Raw genomic sequence first — 19,760 nt, 5'->3', positions numbered from 1 at the left:
ATGGGGTGCTGAAAGATGTCAGACTGAAGACATCACGATCACACCCAAGATCAGTCTGAAACCAGAAGTCAATGAAGAACTGCAGATGACCCTCTTCATGGAGACTAAGTAGGAACCCCTCCAACTTATTAACCATGGAGTCCTTGAAAGATGTGATAATAGTTGCCTTCTTGTAGAGATAGCTCACATATCTTAAAAATCAATGTCCAAAACAGCGAGCGTCTCACAGTGTGGAAAAAAATCTTCACAAACTTAGGGGAAGAAACCAGTGTAGAACAAGGTCTGTACCACTAGTAGCACACCAATGTCATTAGAACAGGAAAGTGCAAAGCTAAACTTGACCCAGCACCTTAAATGCTTCCTATTACTCTGCAAGGGGCGGATTAAGAGTGAGCAGAACCTCCAAGAGGAGAATGTTCATGTGCTTGCCTCTAAAGGCATAAGACACTTCCTCCTGGCAGACTAAAGGTTGTGAGGGAACTGATAGACAGAACCATAATTTGACTCTGGAATGTCTCGATGCTCAAAGCTAAGCAGGGAATGAACAGCATCTTCCTTGACAAAGGAGTTCAAAACCCTGGAGCTATGGTTAGCATGCTCAGAGCTATTCAACTGCCAGAGTTTAGTCACATGCGGCATAATGCTAACCAGGTCAGCCATTGCAACCCTAACAGCAGTGAGTCTCACAAGCCTTACCTCCTCAGGCAGATGTGAAATGATCAACGTAGGTCTGAGAGGGTATGGCTAACTGTGCCTTAACATTGAAGTAGATGCAATAAGAAATAAAATTAGCGTTCCTTACTGTGCCAGTTTAATAGGAATATGATCAGTTTATGATCTTAGGATTCCCCCTGCCCCCTTCTATTCCATGCAAAGATATTTAAGTGAAATGTTGTTATCTTTGCATTATACTCGGGTGGATTTATGTTGTGTCTGCACTATTCCTATTAAACAGGTGCAGCAAGAAATGCTTCTCTTATTTCTTAATGCATCTACCTCAGTGCGGTGTATATACTTTATATCTTCAATTTGACAGATTTCAGGAATTGAAACACCAGCACGGGGGTTTGACTAAGTGTGGGATTCTTCTAAGTAAGTGGATAGTTTTGTGTATATAGACCATTTACAAAGTTACATCTTCTTGATACATTGTTAAGACTGGGGAAGTGGCTTAGAAAATCTTCCCATGGAAGACCTCAGATCAGTCGAAGTGACAGGTAGGCAAACAGATGCTGCTGCAAGAACTGAAAGCCTCTTGAATGGGTCACGTCTCAAGAACCCTGCTCAAACCACAGACTGGGCAACAAGGAGCGAAATGTAGGTAGGGTCTCTGAAGTGTCTCTCTTTTACACTTTAGGATGATGTGGGGAGAACAGGGTGACCAAGAGAACACACAAGGTGCCCCCAGGTTCTTTCCACACAAAGAATATAGTCTGTCTGGAGCTCAAGACCAGCAATGGGTGTCAACCCAAGGGACCTTCAAGAGGAGGCACCAATGCACACCCACGTGAGGAACGTTCAATACCCTATATGCACGCTTCGATACACTGACCGAATCATATAGGACTTAATAGGGAGGTCATGTGTCCCATAATAGAACACACATCCTCAACTTCAGGCTTGAAAAACAAACAAACAATAGAAAGCCCTTCTTACTCTAGTAAACAAATATACTTTCCCCCTGAGAGGCAGAAACAGAACTGAGGATTCTAGTAGGGCTAAGGGTGAGGAGTGTGCTGAAGTGCCTTATAGATGTTTATAAACCCTCCTCTTCTTGGGAGGGACTCTATCCCATATATGATGTCTTATATGCTTTTAGGAAGGAAGCATTACAGTGCTATATTTATTTTTGTATAGGAAACTGGAATAAATACTTTATTAACTTTATTACTACTAATGAGTCTTGCCTGGGGAGTGACCCTTGGGTTTAGTGAGTGGAAATCTTTCAACATGTAGCATAATGCAATATTCAAGGACTGTAGAGCATAAGCTCAATATTAACCAACATACCAACATACTTACCAAGACAAAGTATATCACATGCAATATATAGCATATTATACACTCCCCCCCCCCCCCCCACCCACTATCCCCCATGTCATTGCATTCTCTCTGTAAGACTAGATGAATAAGTAATATGTCGATAATACTGGCTTCATTTGATCTAATGATTTTTCTTTTATTTCTTTTAGATTTATTGAAGGGAATAAAGTAGAAACCATTTCGAAATATGCATTCAGAGGACTTCGAAATCTAATCAATCTGTAAGTATTGCAGGTATTTTTTTTTTTTTTTAAATATACATTATTTTTTGACGAATTATACCAAGTCTAGGAAATTTTGAAGGTTAGTTAATTCTTTGGGGAATGAAGACAAATAAAACACAGAGACAAGTGTATGTAAAAATTATATAAATATCGATATTGGGTGTAAGATTGGCTACTCTCAGAGTAATACATATAAACACTGGATATCCTAGGCCTTGAACACAATGTAATGTAATACATTTAGATTTTCATTAGCTATACTTCTGGCTTGGCTGTCCCCTCTGTCCTTCATGCTTTTGCTAGTTACTGGGGAGACGAAATGAAAGGAGCCAAGAGAACTTTTCCCCCAGTGGGTATGAAATCTTAAAGATTTGGGCCATCCCCCTACTCACTCTGTAGTAGCACTAACTGCTATACCCCAGCTGTACAATTCTCTTAGTATCAAATTAAATTGACCTCTTTTCCCACCAATGTCTAGATAATCTACAAGTCTTATTGCCCTCATTCAAAATGCTGTTTCCATGGGCACAATTATCTTTTATATTTCAAGGGTGACTTCAAGCACCATGCCCACTTCAGTGATTTGCTATGAAACGCTGCACATACTCGCTTTACCTCCTTGCTGCCAGAGGTGTAGCTCCACCTCCAATAGTGTCATGTGGGCCTTGTTAGTTAGTGTGTGACTGGCCAATGCCAATTCTATGCATATTACTGTGCACAGAGTTGCAATTATTACCTCTGAGTTAAACCGCTGGAACGCTTTTGATGGTCAAAACTGTTTGGAGTATGAAAATTACCTCACATTGTGAAACCAGATCTATTCTCAACCAACTATATATGCACACATCAGAACCTGGTATTACTATATGATATAACTGTATCATAACCATAATAATATTCAGAACATGAATACAGTTAAAATCGTATTCAGAGGGGGCGGGGCTAGGTCCTGACACGAGAGGTCGCAGGTCCGCAGAGCTCAGTGCTGGTAAGCTACAATTACCCAGATCAAGGGACATCGCAACCCACTGCAAAGCCCAAAGGTGTTTACCACAAGATGGGGAAGAGAAATAATAAGCCGAGGCCAGATAGCCCCAGGTTTACCGCCGATATTGGGGATTTGCTGCGGAGGCTGCATGGTGAGAGCGGCCCAATATGGTGTTGGTCCTCTACAACTTTTCAGATGACACAGAGACTAACTTCTCCACAGCATGGAAGATCTGGGCTTTAAGGGCCCATTCAAGCCTTCTTCACAACAGCAATTTTCACCAGTCTTCTGGGAGATCTCAAGTAATCACTCTCTGCTGAAATCTCATAGGTGAGGGAAGATGTCAAAGGATTCACTGCACGCATGGAAACAGTGGAACAGACCACAGACACACATAGTTCACCGATATCAGAGCTGCAGAAACAGGTTCAGGGCCTTGCCTTAGCCCAAGTTCTTCTAAACCACCAACTGGCAGCACAGGAAGATAGGAGAACGTGGAAACATCTCAAGATCAGGGGCATATCGGAAAGCATCACCATGGCAGAAACGCCTCATTTCCTTCGCAGGTTGTTTACAGCTTTACTACCTCCTAAACAAGCAAAGGGCACAACACTTGACGGCATGTTTCGTCTGCCTAAACCTCAGCCGAGCTCAACAACTGCTTCCAACGATCTTCTGGTACAATTCCAGAACAGGCAAGATAAAGCCTTTCCTGAACATGACTAGAGGGAAGACACTGTACAAATTTGAAGAGACAGATTTTACCTTCTTCCCTGATCTTTCCCGTACCACCTTGCAGTGGAAGAATACTCTCTGACCTCTCACATCTATCTTAACCGCTAACGGCATAAGGTACAGGGGGGATCTCCTCGCTACCTTACTCTACAGCCCCAGAACACAGAGTACAGGGTGTCAGATGCCTCCAAAATGGATGCTATCCTGTCTAAACTGGGTGTCAGCATCAGCTCCCAGGCCACCATCACTACTTTCTGGGACCTTCCTAAATTGTTCCTGTGACCCATGGCGCAATGAATGCAGCAAAAACATTACTCTCTGTTTTTCTTTTTGATAGAGAATGCCCTATGTTTTATGTTGAGTTTTCTTGTAAAGGTCAAATTTCTTTGGACGGCCTAAGCTGAGACCATGAGTACCCCGGCTATTCTAGCTCCATTTAACACCAACCCCCCCACCCCCCAGCTCCAATGATTTACTACACTGCACTAACCAAACATGTGGAGCTGTTATTCCTAACATGTCTTCCCTTCGAATGTAAACTCATTCTCTTTCCGAATCTACCTTAAAGCGGCACTGTCATGCCGAACTTACCTTTCCCCAATCGCTTCTTCTTCTCTCCCTCTCTCAGGATCTGTTATCTGTTTCTTCCTATCTGCTCTAGTTTTCGTAAGGACTACTTTGTCTAATGCATTTTTCCTTCGCTTGACCAGCTCTGACCTACTTCCTGTGGGTCACAGAAATTTCCCACAATACTCACCCTTTTCTCAGTGATCTCGCGATGCTTCCTGTCAGAATTCCCGAACGTCCTTTCACATAGACAGGATGCTGGTGAAACTACCAAATTTCGCCCTCACAGGATGAGAACAGTTTGTTCATTCATGTTAGAACGCAATTCGGTACTTTCTGTTCGGATCGTAATTTCATTTGAATGAATGAAATGCTGATTGTATTCGTGTCCCGAGTAGATAGCTCCCTAATAACCATGGTATCAGGGAGCTTTCTACTGAAAAGCTCAAAGACCTAAACTGGTTGCTCAATGTTTAAAAAAATAAAAATAAAAAAAAAGACCCTCACTCCTATAGAAATAATGAACGGGGGAGGGGGAAGGAGGACATAGTGTCCCCCCTCCCGAACCCCTACCCATACAGCGTGAGTTGGGGCTATTAAACTGAACTGGGAACCTAGTGTCCCCTCCACCCCCACCCATGATCGGCGGGTGGGGGGCAAAAGGGAGGGACCTATTGTCTCCCCCCGGCCCCTACCCATGAGCGGCGGGTAGGAGCCCTAAGTATCAATAGGGGGGGCGTATTGTCTTCCCCCCCTTTTGCCCCCACCCATGAGCGGCAGATGGGGGCACTAAGTATCAATAGGAGGGGACCTATTGTCTTTCTCACCCATGAGCGGTGGGTGGGGGCCCTAAGTATCAATAGGGGGGATGACCTATTGTCTTTCCCCCTTCAACCCTCACCCATGAGCTCTGGGTGGGGGCCCTAAGTAACAAAAGGGGGGGACCTATTGTCTCACCCCGGCCCATACCCATGAGCAGTGAGTGGGTGCCATAAGTATCAAAAGAAGGAGGACCTAGTGTCTCCCTCCTGGCCCCCAGCCATGAGTGGCGGGTGGGGGGGAAAAGGGGAGGACTTATAGTCTCTCCCCAGCCTCCACCCATGAGAAAAAAATTATAAATTGCGGCTATCCAGCCAAGCTTTTAGATAAAGAAAAGAACAGGATACTTAGTATAGAAAGATATTCCCTTATGATGCCCAAGAGGAAAATGGTGAATAATTCATCTAGAATACCTTTCGTATCCCACTTTAAGTCATAGAATAGCATACATCCTTTGGAGACACTGGGGTGTCTTAAAGAAATCCTTTCCAGAATTTCTTGAATTTCAGACTCCCCCCCTTTTTTCTTATAAGAGACCACAAAATATAAGGGACATTCTTGTCCGAGCAGATATTGGTCCAATAAAAGCTAAAATACAGCGTTTTGTGTCTACACCAACTTTTGGCACTTTTCCATGCCATAATTGTAGTTCATGTAACTCACTTATTAAAGGCAACAAGTTTTTCCATCCACACACTGGTCGTACTTACTACATAAGAGGATATTACCAGTGTGAATCTTCTTATGTAGTATACAATATCAAATGTCCTTTTGGTCTCCTCTACGTTGGGGAGACCAAAATGAAAGTCAGAGAGAGACTAAATAAACAAAAATCTACTATTAGAACTAAACAGGTAAAATTACCGATCCCAGCTCATTTTTTGGAACAAAAACAAACAACATCGCAACAACATTTCCAGGTCATAGAAAAAGTATTACCATTGAGGAGAGGGGGTAACCATGTGGGTCAACTAAAAAAGGGAGAGGCTTACTTTATCCACACGCTGGAAACATTGAGTCCGAAGGGACTCAATAGAGAATTTATAGTGAACCCCTATTTGTGAATTAGTATGTGAAGACATGAGGCCTTCGTTTTGATGATTTAACTCTTATTTATTTCAATGGAAATCTTGTTCATAATTATGATCTTACTTTTTGACATCAGGAAATTAGTCTTGGTATGTCTTTCTCAATTGTGATTATTTTGAATGAGCAATAAGATCTATTAATAGAAAGAAAACCAATTGGGTCGCAATTTGGATATTAATTTAAAATGAACATAGATCAATTTATAAAATATTGAACATAGAGATTGTGTTTAGACAATATGGTACTGTTAAAATCTAGATTATTGATTTTTTGTACACCAGAATATATTTATACAAAAACTTAATATTAAAATTCTCATGTAATGTAAAAAATATATATGGCTAAAAAAACTCCGAGTGTAAATTATGAAGTATACTATAAAGTAGTTTGATGGGAATAAAACCAGTTAAATCCATGTATACTAGAATACAATAAATTTGCAAATTAGGTATATGTCTGTCAGATAGTTATAACTATAATATCTTCACCTTAAATAGAGAATACTCCATGTCATGTTTTTATGTTGTTTTTAGTGATCACATAGGCATGTAACCAATATGAGTAATCCATGTCAGGATTTTAGGAATTCTCTGTTAATTGGACTGACCATGTGATCTGTTAATTGATTGATTTAAATGGTATATATACCCAGTGTATGCTTGTACTTATTATGCATGATTGAAGCAATATAGCTGAAACGTCGCAGTATTTTTTATTGAGGAAAATTACCCTTGAATAAAGGAAAACCATTACGGACCTTGGAGTGTCGCCTGTGTTCCTTGTTGTTAAGTTATAACAATGACTAACAGGGAGCTAAAACAAAGGTTCCAAAATAGAACTTTTAATGTTCAGCCATAATTTGAATTAGCTACCAGTACTTCAGCCTGCACTGTAGTGGTTACGGTGTTTGCAGTATTTCTTTTAAACATGTTTAAGGAAAGTTGATGTGCACATGCGCTATGTTTGTGCACTGTGATCCTATACAGCACCTGATTACTTTTGGAGAAGATTGCATATGCATTGATGAGCCCCCACCCAGCAACATGTGTGCCACACTGGTCACTAGAGAGAAGAGGGGTCTGATAAATGACAAATGAGTAACTAAGCAAGTCTCTCTGCAAATGGAACTTTAAAAGAACAGTTTAAAGTAACACAAAATAAGTATATCATATAGCAATGAACATACTATACCTCTGATTTCTTTTTTTTATTAACCATTTTTGTGAAGTTGTACTTAGCAGATGATTCAGCATCACTGAGATAACATGCATAGTTTATTAAACAAGCTCTTTCCTTTTCTAGCTCCTTGGCCAATAATCACATTAAGACTTTGCCAAGAGACATCTTCAGTGATTTAGATTCTCTAATTGAACTGTAAGTATTGTAAACCTTTGTAAAGTTCTTCGTCAATCTTTGGCTTTTTGTGGGCTTACCTCTTTTTCACCAGATTTATCTGTATTCATTCTCATGCTTATCAGGATCAATAATTACTTTCAAGGTATTTCCTGCGAGAGTCACTATGGAGACGGAGAAGCCTATAAAAGCAAAGGATCATTTGTGTTACAGTCATGCATTGCAGGCTGGTGGTTTTGGATTGGCTTATATGTAGCAATATTCCACTATAATATTCCAAAGTATTAATAGGGTCGAACAAGGAGCAGGTCACATTAAGTCCTTCTTGGATCTGTTATGTATATCTTAAAACTACTTTAGTTAACTATTGCACTAAGCTTCGAGAAGTATAGACCAAGTGTTTGAGGGATGAAAAAGGTGCAAAGAAACACTAGCAAACAGTGTGTACAAAGATTCTTTTTACTGCCCATTCCTTTGAAAATATTTATTGAGTGATAACTTTCTAATGGAGACTACATGGGACATACAGTGAAAAACTTCCTCTTCCAAGACATATGTTGGTAATCTACGCGTTTCGCGTTTTACAATCACTTAAATATTTTTTGAAGGAATGGGCAGTGAACATAATCGATGTGCACTTGACTTTCTATTGTTTCTTTGAAGATTCATTTGAATTGACCATTCGATTGTGATTCATAGAATTGGGAGGTCAGTACAGCAGGAATTGTTTCAAAGGTACACTGGAGAAAGGAAGAATGTATTTATTTTACCATATGGAAGGACTGGACTATTCATAATTTTATTTCCCATTTGCAAATCTTATGCATACTACACTTTCTAGAATTTTCCAGTTGATGCTTAGAGAGAGTCTGTGAAAGGTGTAGTATGATTGCAAATTAGATTTTTTTTTTTTTATGAAACCAATTCCGATTTTGTTTATTTTATATTATCATTCAACCCAAAGCTGCTACATCATTTACCTCACTATCACATTCAATCTCTATGCAATCTTTGTTGCAATGTATGATAATTGTCTGTCTGGTCTATTTCATGCTTTGAACTCACCACAAGCCAGTTATGGTAGGGGGTGGTGCTGATCAAGAGCTTCATGGTCCTTCTAACCCTCCTACCCTATAAAAATCTCCTATCCTATAGCTTACCTTCATACCTTAATTATTGAATCTTGAAGAGTGAAAGTGGGCTACAGTGCTTTGAAGTGTCAGGGCCTATTTTTGCTCAAGGCCAGTTTCCCTCAAATATTTTTTTGTTTTGCAATTCCGAGGACCCAATAGACTTTGTTATGTTCCCCTGAGATCCACTTGGAAATGTTAGCTGTCATCCTGAGTCCCCTGGATTACCTCTTTAGAACACCATTATACTCCAGGTAGGAACTAGTGGTCACCTTGAAGCAAACCTATAATCTACACAGTAATTATTATCCATTATCCAAATTATTAAAATCATTGTCAATAAAAAGAATTAATTTGTTTAGAATGAGTCATATTTGTTTACAAACTATCTCTCTTAGAAGTCAGAGAAATGTTAATTTTCACGCTTGAACTCATTCAATAGGGGCCATTGTACATAAAATGCCAAGTTCACCGTGCTGAAACATTTATTCTCTGCAGAGAAACAGGCCAGAGAATGTATCAAGAATAGGAAGAGTATGTGAAACTCATATTATTCATAGCATGAAGATTCATATAAAAACTATACAGAACTACTAGAAACTATATAGAACCACTAGCATGAGATGAAGAATGTATAGATGTTCCAAGGTGGGCAAGTGGCTAGAGGGTGGTCTACAGGCAATACAAGCAGAGTCCTGATTAACTCCTACAGGACGAGAGATTAGGTAAATACAATAATATAATAATGCCAGTTATAGCACAAAGGGTGTCAAGGTGGGTTAAGATGATTGCCAGACAGTTTTGTACATTTGGCACTTATAGAGGTCACTTTTTGATGTTCTCAAGCATGTGTTAATGGGTTCTAAGGCACACGCAAGAATGTCCTATTAACAATGTTCATTCATTTTTCTGAACAAAAATAAACAGTAGCTATATGTGGAAATATTACATGACCTCTTATCACGTGTAATTAAATACTTTACCTCTAAATCCTTCCCTCTCTGCCTTTTAACATCTTATCTCCCCCACTTTAATTCCTTCTCCTCCTCCATTCAATATCATCACAACGAAAAGTAAGATAGGCTCTTTGTTGGCATAAATCCCAGGCATTTGTATATAATCTCTGTATGCCTTCACCTACACCATGTTCTCTTTGTGTTTATTTTAGAGATTTGAGAGGCAATATGTTCGAGTGCGACTGCAAGGCAAAGTGGCTATTTTCGTGGCTCAAGATGACAAACTCAACTGTCTCTCATGTTTTGTGTTCCGGTCCTTCTGACTACCAAGGGAAAAAGTTAAATGAAGTGGCAAGTTTTGATGCTGAATGTATAACAACAGGTATATTCATCCTGGCTTTCCTTATGCACATAATCTGTCCTATACTTATATTCCATGTCTTCCCTATGGGTTTACTCAACTCTCTATGGTATCATTGTCTGCTGATCACAAACATACATAGTTTCAATATAAATAAAATGCCTTAGCACTAGAGAGTTTAAAGTGGGCAGTCTTTATTAAGGCTTAAAGCCATGTTTACTGAAGCCTTTATCAAGCATAGTGTACAAATCGAAAACAAGCATAGTGTACAAATCGTATTTATAGGACAGGCCAAAAAAAAAAAAAACTCATGTGAGTTAATATATTACATATAAGTAAATTAATTGCAATACTAATTACGATTTTGTTAGGAGCAGTCAGTGGGGAGTAATCAGAATGCCGTAAAACCAGAAACGGAAGTGGTGTCCAACGTAATGACGTCACGTACGTATAGCAAGGATTTTACTTAATGTAAATATCAAAAGATATAGAAAGCCCACTCGAAAATGGAGCTAAGAAAAATGATTAGTAAAGATGAAAGTCAGGAACAAGCAAAATAATGGGAGTTTATTTATGTATGCAGCAACTTAATATGAGTATCTATTTTATCTTTCATTATTTTTATTGATTGTTTTGGGTTATTTTGAAATGTATAATCTGTACAGTGCATTAATACTAGAATAATACAATCCCGGCGCGAACCCTTGAATAAATTATTGCAGCTATAAATATATATATATATTTTTTATATATATTCTTTATTTTTGTTGTGCAAAAATGTTTACAAACTGTCCTGCAGTGCTACAATGGCAGTAACAGGCAAATCAAGGCATTCAGTAGCATGACATAGGATTGAACTGCACAATTTTAAACAAGTAAACAGTGTTCTGTAGGTCTCTGCAGAAGATAAGCAGGTAAGAGCAGTACGAAACAGGTATATAAACTGGCATTTTTGGTATTTAAAAAAAAAAAAAAGGAAAATGGTATTATAATAAGATAGTAAGAGCATGTTTAACAGGTATAGCCAGCTTCTGTATTATGTGTTTGCTTGGAATTGTATATAAACGGGTAATCGTTCAGGCAATTTGCACGTATTGCAACATGCGAGGCCTGTTGGGTGGGTATGGGCCGTAATGTTAGGTTGCAAGCCATGTGGCTGCTGGTCAAGGGTGCCCCTTGTATAAGAAATGGTATTTAGTGCAGAATTACCTGGCGCTGACTGTAAGCTGTATATCTGGTACCTGCTATGTACATTTAGGGTTAAGGTGTGTCGCTGGGCGTTTTGCATCTTAGTAGCTACTAGGTCTTGTGCCGGAGATTCTACTGGAGAGGTCTGATTGGGCTCTGTGGTGTTCCTTGGGTCCGTGAAGACCCTGGATGGTGTGGAGTGGGCCCTGTGGCGTGCAGTAGTTTTGAGTAGCTGCCCTGTAAATATTGTGTCGCTTTAGTGTTAGGATTGTTAGGAGCTTATACATGCCTGAGTAGGCATCTAGTAGTGTGTGGGTTAGGCGGTGTGCGATTGTTGCCTGCACTGGATTTGAGAGATGATGAGGCTCTTGCTTGGTGATCCCCTAACCATGGGGGATGCAGGGGGGGGGGGAGGAGGGGGGGAGAGGGGTGTCACAGGCTCCCTTACTCGCGGGGTTGGGGGTTGTAACTCCCCTCCTGTGTTTCTTGTCTTAAGAAGACCCTGATAGTGAGGCAATCATTTGTAAGTGCAACAAATAGGAATAAAAACTTGTAACAAAATACTTGAACAAAAACAGTCATGATGCGGCCCTTGGTTGTTTGCGTGAGCCGTGTCCAGGTAATCAGTCATGTCCCATTCCGTGGTTCTTGTTGTTGGCATCGTAGGGTGAAGGGGACTATGGTGGTCGGGTCCCATGAGTGGGTGCTGGCAGGGCTGCCATCAGAAATTTTGGGGCCCCTGACACAGCTCAAGGTCTGGGCCCCCCGGCGCCTGCACCCGAGTCCCCCCCCCCCCCCCCGAGTCCGCCCACAGGGATGCAGTGTCTGCAGGGCCGGTGCAAGGATTTTTGCCGCCCTAGGCAAAAGTAAAGATTGCCGCCCCCCCATGTGACATCACAGTGCCCCACCCATATGATCTGCCATGTTAACTAACACAGTGCTGCAGTGCCGCCGTGTTTACAATAAAAGGCCTGCAGGAACAGGCTATAGACACCAGAACCACTACATTAAGCTGCAGTGGTTCTGGGGACTATAGTGTCCCTTTAATGTGAGGTAAATTAAAGATTAGTGCCACGAATAATATACTAGATTGCCTACTTACAACCAGATGAGGATGATGATGGGCTTCAGCTGCCGTCTGGCTCCACTGGTCTGGTGTAGAACAGGCTCTCTGGAGGCGGTTTGTAACTGTGGTCACAAAAATCAATGTTCTGGGAGAACGAGAAGCAGCTCCATTTTTTGAGGGCCCTTTACACAGCTCAAGGTCTGGGTCCCAGGGTCCACCTTCATGTTCCACCAATGAGTTTGTTCACAGGGGTGTGTGTGTGTGGGGGGGGGGGGGGATGGGGGGGGGAATCTGTGTTTGTATGTGTAAGGGCTGCAAGGTGAGTTTGTGTATGTATGGGATGCAGTGTGTGTGTCTGTAAGGGATGCACTGAGTGTGTGGAAGGGGTGCATTGTGTGTTGCTGTGTGTAAGGGATGCATTGCTTGTGTATGTGTGTCTGTGTGTAATGCATTGTGTGTTTTTCTGTGTGCAAGGGGTGCATTGTGTGTGTGTGTGTGATGGATGTCAATCTCTCCCCCTACCCCCGTCAATTTCCTTCTTCTCCCCCTCCCTCTCATTTCCTTCTTCTCCCCCTCCCTCTCATTTCCTTCTTCTCCCCCTCCCTCTCATTTCCTTCTTCTCCCCCTCCCTCTCATTTCCTTCTCCCCCTCCCTCTCATTGCCTTCTCCCCCCTGCAATTCCCTTCCTTCTCCCCCCTCCAATTTCCTTCCTTCTCCCCCCTCCAATTTCCTTCCTCTCCCCCCTCCAATTTCCTTCCTCCCTCCCCCCTCAAATTTCCTTCCTCCCTCCCCCCTCAAATTTCCTTCCTCCCTCCCCCCTCAAATTTCCTTCCTCCCTCCCCCCTCAAATTTCCTTCCTCTCCCCCTCCCTCAAATTTCCTTCCTCTCCCCCCTCCCTCAAACTTCCTTCCTCTCCCCCTCCCTCAAATTTCCTCCCTTCCTCTCCCCCTCCCTCAAATTTCCTCCCTTCCTCTCCCCCCTCCCTCAAATTTCCTCCCTTCCTCTCCCCCCTCCCTCAAATTTCCTCCCTTCCTCTCCCCCTCAAATTCCTACCTCTCCCTCCCCTCCCTCAAATTTCCTTCCTCTCCCCCCCTAAATTTCCTACCTCTCCCCCCCAAATTTCCTACCTTCCTCTCCCCCCCAAATTTCCTTCCTCTCCCCCCCAAATTTCCTACCTTCCTCTCCCCCCCCAAATTTCCTTCCTCTCCCCCCATCAAATTTCCTCCCTTCCTCTCCCCCCAAAATTTCCTCCCTCCCTCTCCCCCCCACTCCTCAAATTTCCTCCCTTCCCTCCCTCTCCCCCCACTCATTCAAATTTCATCCCTCTCCCCCCCGACTCCCTCAAATTTCCTCCCTTCCCTCCCTCTCCCCCCCACTCATTCATATTTCCTCCCTCCCCCCTCCCTCTCCCCCCCACTCATTCAAATTTCCTCCCTCTCCCCCCCACTCCCTCAAATTTCCTCCCTTCCCTCCCTCTCCCCCCACTCATTCATATTTCCTCCCTCCCCCCTCCCTCTCCCCCCACTCATTCAAATTTCCTCCCTCTCCCCCCCACTCCCTCAAATTTCCTCCCTTCCCTCCCTCTCCCCCCACTCATTCATATTTCCTCCCTCCCCCCCTTCCCCCCTCTCCCCCCACTCATTCATATTTCCTCCCTCCCCCCTCCCTCAAATTTCCTGCCTTCCCTATCCCCCCCACCCCCACCCACTCAAATTTCCTGACACCCGGTGACCCGGCGGGCACGCGAGGGAGCACTCTCCTCTGAGTGCTTCCTCTTCAGCTCCCTCGCGCGCCGCGTACTGATGCCGGAGCCGGAAGATGACGTCATCTTCCGGCTCCGGCATCAGTACGGTGCGCGAGGGAGCTGAAGAGGAAGCACTCAGAGGAGAGTGCTCCCTCGCGCGCCCGCCGGGTGTCAGCAGGGCCAGCCCCTGGGGGGCCCTGAGGTGACCGGCTGCTGGGCCCCCCAGGAGAAGAGGCTGGCCCAGTGGGAACATACCGGGGTCGCAGGGCCCCCTGCGACCTGGTATGTTCCCACTGAATGTGGGGCCCGGACGACCTGAGCAGTCCGGGCCCCCCAGGACCGCCGGGCCCATGACAACCGTTGCGGTTGTCATGCCCTGATGGCGGCCCTGGGTGCTGGCTGAGTCATCAGGAGGTGTGGAGAGTCCCAGTCTCCCAAAGATGGCTGGAGCTTCCTCTGCTGAGAATATAGTGTGAGCTGTCCCGTTGTGGAGCACGCTGAGCGATCTTGGTGGCGTCCAGTGGTATGCTATTCCAGCATTCCTGAGCCGGCTTGTTACTGGGAGCATTGTGCGCCTCCACTGTAGGGTGGACCATGACAGGTTTTGATAAAATGACAGGCCTGAGCCCTCAAACTGGTAAGGTGTGTGGTCTCGTAGTGCTGCCAGGAGTGTCCGCTTGTCTTGTGCGGATGTGCAGTGGATGAGAATGTCGCTGACAGCCTTGGATGGGGCCCTGGCTGATTTTGGTAGGCGGAACATACTGTCGATCGTTACTTTTTTGGCTTGTGTTGGAGGCAGTAGTGAGGTCAATAGGCGCCTTAGATAGTGGGGCAGTTCTTCCATTGTGATAGTTTCAGGCACCCCCCTGATTTTCAGGTTATTGCGTCTGGAGCGATCATCTAACGTAGTAAGTTGTAAGGAGAGTGCTTGTTGGGCTTTCCTCACTTCCTGCAGCGAGTATCCCATGGTGGATACTGCTTGTCTCACATCTATGATGTCTTCTTCTGTGGTACGGACCCTATCAGTCACCATTTGCAGATCTGTCTGTATCACTGCAATATCTGCTGCCCAGTTCTGCCTAAAGTTGGCTAGAAGTGCTTTAATGTCTTGCTTAGTGGCTAGATTGGAGAAGTCAGGGTAAGGTGGTGCAGCTTGCTCATAACCCTGTTGCTCAGATTGAGGCTGTACCTCCTCCTGTGTGGGAGCCTGAGGTGTATTGGTGGTTGTACCTGCGTCTGGCGTCTCCATCTTGCTTTGGGCCTGTTTCTGGAGCATGTCCCCAATGTCTCTAGAATCTCCTGGTGTCCCCAGGGGTGGTCTTTGCGATCTCCTCCCCATTTCGGATAGCAGCCCCGGCGTAGGGGTTGCAGCTGTCTGTGCTCTTGTGTCCAGTATCTGGAATGGGTTCTGCAAAACCTCGAGGCCGAGGCCGCAAGCCTCCTTTTCCGCCGTTTCAGCCCGGGTTGCAGAAAAAGAGGCATGTACCGGCTCCGTGCGGCGTGCCGGGTTGGACCTGCCGGTCGTGGCAGTCGGATGGACACAGATGCCCCTGATTGTGGATGGATTAGGCCGTTTTTCTCGGGAGCCGTGAGTAATGGCGTCCGCTCCGGTCCGCAGTTAAGCCCCATCCCGCTGCTATAAATATTATGTAATTTGGAACTAATATATTTGAATTTTAAGAAGAATTGGCTTCCATGTGCTAAGTAAGGGAATATATCTGTAAATGCTTCAATGTGGATATAATACTTGCTTGTTTTTCCTTTTCAGATTTCATTGATCATCAGAGTCTGCCCTATCAGTCTGTATCAGTGGATACCTTTCATTATAAGAATGATGTCTTTGTGGCAATTGCACAGCCTAGCATGGAAAACTGCATGATTCTAGAATGGGATCACATCGAAATGAACTTTAGAATCTATGACAATATCACAGGTACAAAATATTTAAAATCTTCTGTGGATACAAAAACAACAAAAAACACAGCTACAACTATCCTGGAATCATTATTTGGAAGAATATATTTTTATGATTAGGGGAGACTATGTAATCCCCTAATTGGACCTCACATTGGACCTCACATAATCAATGCAGTGTGGTAGTAGAGTCAACAGTAAATGTTTAGATTGTCAGGTTTATTCAGTAAAGTGAGGGAATTCAGAGGTAATTTCACATTTAAGGCCAACTTTCTTGGGTATGCTTCCAGTTTGTTTATTTTGGCCTTAAAATTGACATCCATTTTGAATCCCTGACAATTCTCACTTTAGTAAATAGCCCTGTATCACATAAGTTTACTTAAAAATTGCATGTGCCTATTGAAAGATGGCTTCTGGAAGTGGATGTGAAGCAGCTTTGCAAAGCCATAGAAACTGCATCACTTGGGTTACAAGTGCGTTTGCATCCATAAACATGCAGAATCTCTACAAACACACAATGCCACAAGCAGCCTGCACACACACAAACACACCCACCACAAGTAGCCTCCCCATCACATGCATCCCTATAAGCAGCCTCTAAAGACGTACAATGTGTCATTGTCGATAACACAATACACTTCCCTCTTATTGGGCTGCTCTGCATTAAAATTTCCAGGCCGAATTTTTGTCAAAGTTCGAACCTGCTCACGGGACTTAGACTCTTGTCCTACTGGGCCACGCAGAATAAAAATTACATTTTACCTTCCTGCCTAGGGCAAATTATCCCACAGAGGAAAATGCATTCCCTTTTAGATATTGTCTGGGCCTCTTATTCAGGCTGATGTAATATATTAAAAAGGAGGAAATCTTTATTTTATGAGAAATATTGCTCATGTAAAACATCTTATTTAAAGTCCTTCTCACATAGAGCATGTTACATTTAATCTCTAAATCCTTCACCCAGAAGCAGAATATAAAGTGGCAGTTAAGCACTAGACAACATATCGCACCTAATACGCAATAAAATGAAATCAAGAATAGTGAATGATGGTGGTGGTTACATAAATCCCCACATGAAAGTATGTTTCCTTATCATACACTAGCTGACCCGACTACATTAGAAATCCTTGTAGATATGTAGTAAGCAGGCTTAACAGTTATTTGTAATTCGAATAAACTCATAGAATAACAACTGACAGAGAAAGACAGAGAGAGAGACATATAAAGCAGGTGGTTATAGGCAACAATCAATAAATTGTAGGGGAACCATCTAAATCTAAGAAGAAGAGCAATATTTATTTTCTCTAAGGAATTCTAATGCCATATATATGAATTTGTATCAGGTGCAGAGAGTGAGAAACAAAGTTCAAAAAATACATATGGATAATAGTGTAACATAAGAGCAGAAACACCGAAATGTACCTGAAAATTTTTTTATTGTGTTTTAATCCTTCAATTTACAGTATATGTTTTTTCATTCAGTTTAACTTACTCAAATCACTCATATTCAAAAGAGGTTGAGTTGTCACATTGCTGAATGTACGTTCATAAGCAAAACATGCTTGTTTTAGTGCTCTTGCAACCAAAATATATTTTTTGTAATCACTGGATGGAACAATACGTAATTGAAACGTACTCTAAATGTGATTATATAGTTGTGTTTTGAATCTTGAATATGTATGTTATATTAACCTTCATGTAATTTGTTGTAGGTCAGTCAATTGTTGGATGCAAAGCTATCCTCCTCGATGACCAAGTGTTCATGGTGGTGGCACAACTGTTTGGTGGGTCCCATATTTACAAGTATGACGAGAGTTGGGCCAAGTTCACCAAGTTCCAGGACATAGAAGTCTCACGTATTTCCAAACCGAATGACGTAGAGCTCTTTCAGATTGAAGGTGAAACATTTTTTGTCATTGCCGACAGCTCGAAGGCTGGTCTGACTACAGTCTATAAATGGAATGGCAAAGGCTTCTACTCGTACCAGTCACTTCATGAATGGTTCAGAGATACTGATGCAGAACTAATTGAAATCGATGACAAGTACCATCTTGTCTTATCCAGTAGGTCTCAAGTACCTCTCATCTTGCAATGGAATAAGATCACTAAGAAATTCACCCCTCACAGTGACATTCCAAATATGGAGGATGTCCTAGCAGTTAAAAGCTTTAGAATGAAAGATGAACTCTATATCTCTTTGACCAGATTTATCGGAGACTCAAAAATCATGAAATGGAACAATAACCAGTTCAAAGAAATCCAGGCTCTCCCGTCTCGTGGCGCTATGAGTTTGCAGCCTTTTTCTTTTAAGGACAGATACTACCTTGCGCTAGGAAGTGATTATACATTTTCACAGATTTACCAGTGGGATGTAGAGAAGAAGATCTTCGAGAAGTTTAAGGAAATTTACATCCAAGGTCCTCGTTCCTTCACTGCAGTATCCACAGATCGTAGGGACTTTTTATTTGCGTCTAGCTTTAAAGGAAACACACAAATACTTGAGCATGTCATTGTTGATCTGAGTTTGTGAATGCTGCCCCTCTGAAAGGCACAAGGTATCCTTTTTACTTTCCTCACTGCGAGACTCGGAAATCTCAAGAATGAAAGAAAAAGAAAAATGGAACATATGTAGGTTTAGGCGTTCTACTTTAGAAGAACAGAAGCTGTGTTTCAATCAAAGGCAGTTTTTGGTTAATTGCATGACTGTGTATATTTTAATAACTTTCAATAATTTTATAACCAATACCAGGAAACTGCTTTGGAATAATTTTAACATAAGTAGGTACTGATAAGCCGTGCATTTTGAATAAGACAAATAATTTAGGTATTTCAGATTTAATATCAATCATTCTGATTGTCTAGTGTAATATGTATTGATAAGGCCATTTTATGCTATAAGTTTCAGTCATATAAGGTCAGGTGTATAATGTGTTTTCTTTTGGTCAATACCATTTTTTTTATATTATTGTACTGTTGGCTACAACAGCCAATTTTAGTAATATCTCTATAAGATGAACATCTCAAGCAATAACTAATAATCTAATAATAACTAATAATAATAATAATAAAAAAAAAGGTTTATATTAAAGCAATACTCCAAGCACCATAAATACTACAGCCTGCTTTAGATGTTATGGTGCTAAAAATGCCCTGGCTCCGTCCAATGGTATTATGTCAAACCGTTTTAGTAAAGTGCTGTAAATTTCATGGATCCCACTAGGCGCCCATTGCCACATCAGTTCTACTCCAGAGGAGATGCCAAATATCTCTGTAGAATAAAGCACAGCTAATGCAGTACCATGCAGATTGGCTGAGAGCACTCAGCTCACCCTCTCAGTCGGTGAGTGCGGTCCTGCATGACATACTCTGCTCTATGTAGTAATTTGTTGGAGGAGACCGGATTTAGGGATATGGCAATGAGCACCTGGTTGGATCCATGTAAGTTGTCAAACCATACTAAAATGGTTTTACATCTTACCATGGGCCAGCAACCATGGAACTCCTGGCACCATAACTACTACAGTGGGCTGTACTGATTATGGAGGTTTGACCGTTCTTCAAATCAAAAAGGAAAAAAAATTAA

At 42.4% G+C, this 19,760-nt stretch overlaps 1 protein-coding gene across 2 annotated transcripts in view; it reads left to right on the top strand.

Annotated features, from left to right (window-relative positions):
* Nucleotides 1-19,204, top strand: part of LGI2 (leucine rich repeat LGI family member 2) — a 55,128-nt gene extending 35,924 nt beyond the window's left edge. For both annotated transcript variants that reach the window (XM_063459899.1, XM_063459898.1), the window contains 5 exons: nt 2,193-2,264; nt 7,768-7,839; nt 10,117-10,286; nt 16,032-16,196; nt 17,890-19,204. In XM_063459899.1, coding sequence (XP_063315969.1) covers nt 2,193-2,264; nt 7,768-7,839; nt 10,117-10,286; nt 16,032-16,196; nt 17,890-18,707 — 1,297 coding nt within the window. In that variant the 3' untranslated portion in view covers nt 18,708-19,204. The remainder of the gene's footprint in view (nt 1-2,192; nt 2,265-7,767; nt 7,840-10,116; nt 10,287-16,031; nt 16,197-17,889) is intronic.
* Nucleotides 19,205-19,760: the final 556 nt, after the last annotated feature.

The sequence above is a fragment of the Pelobates fuscus genome, chromosome 6 (assembly GCF_036172605.1).
Source record: "Pelobates fuscus isolate aPelFus1 chromosome 6, aPelFus1.pri, whole genome shotgun sequence".
NCBI classification, from domain to species: Eukaryota; Metazoa; Chordata; class Amphibia; order Anura; family Pelobatidae; genus Pelobates; species Pelobates fuscus.
This window is presented reverse-complemented; position numbering and strand designations above follow the sequence as displayed.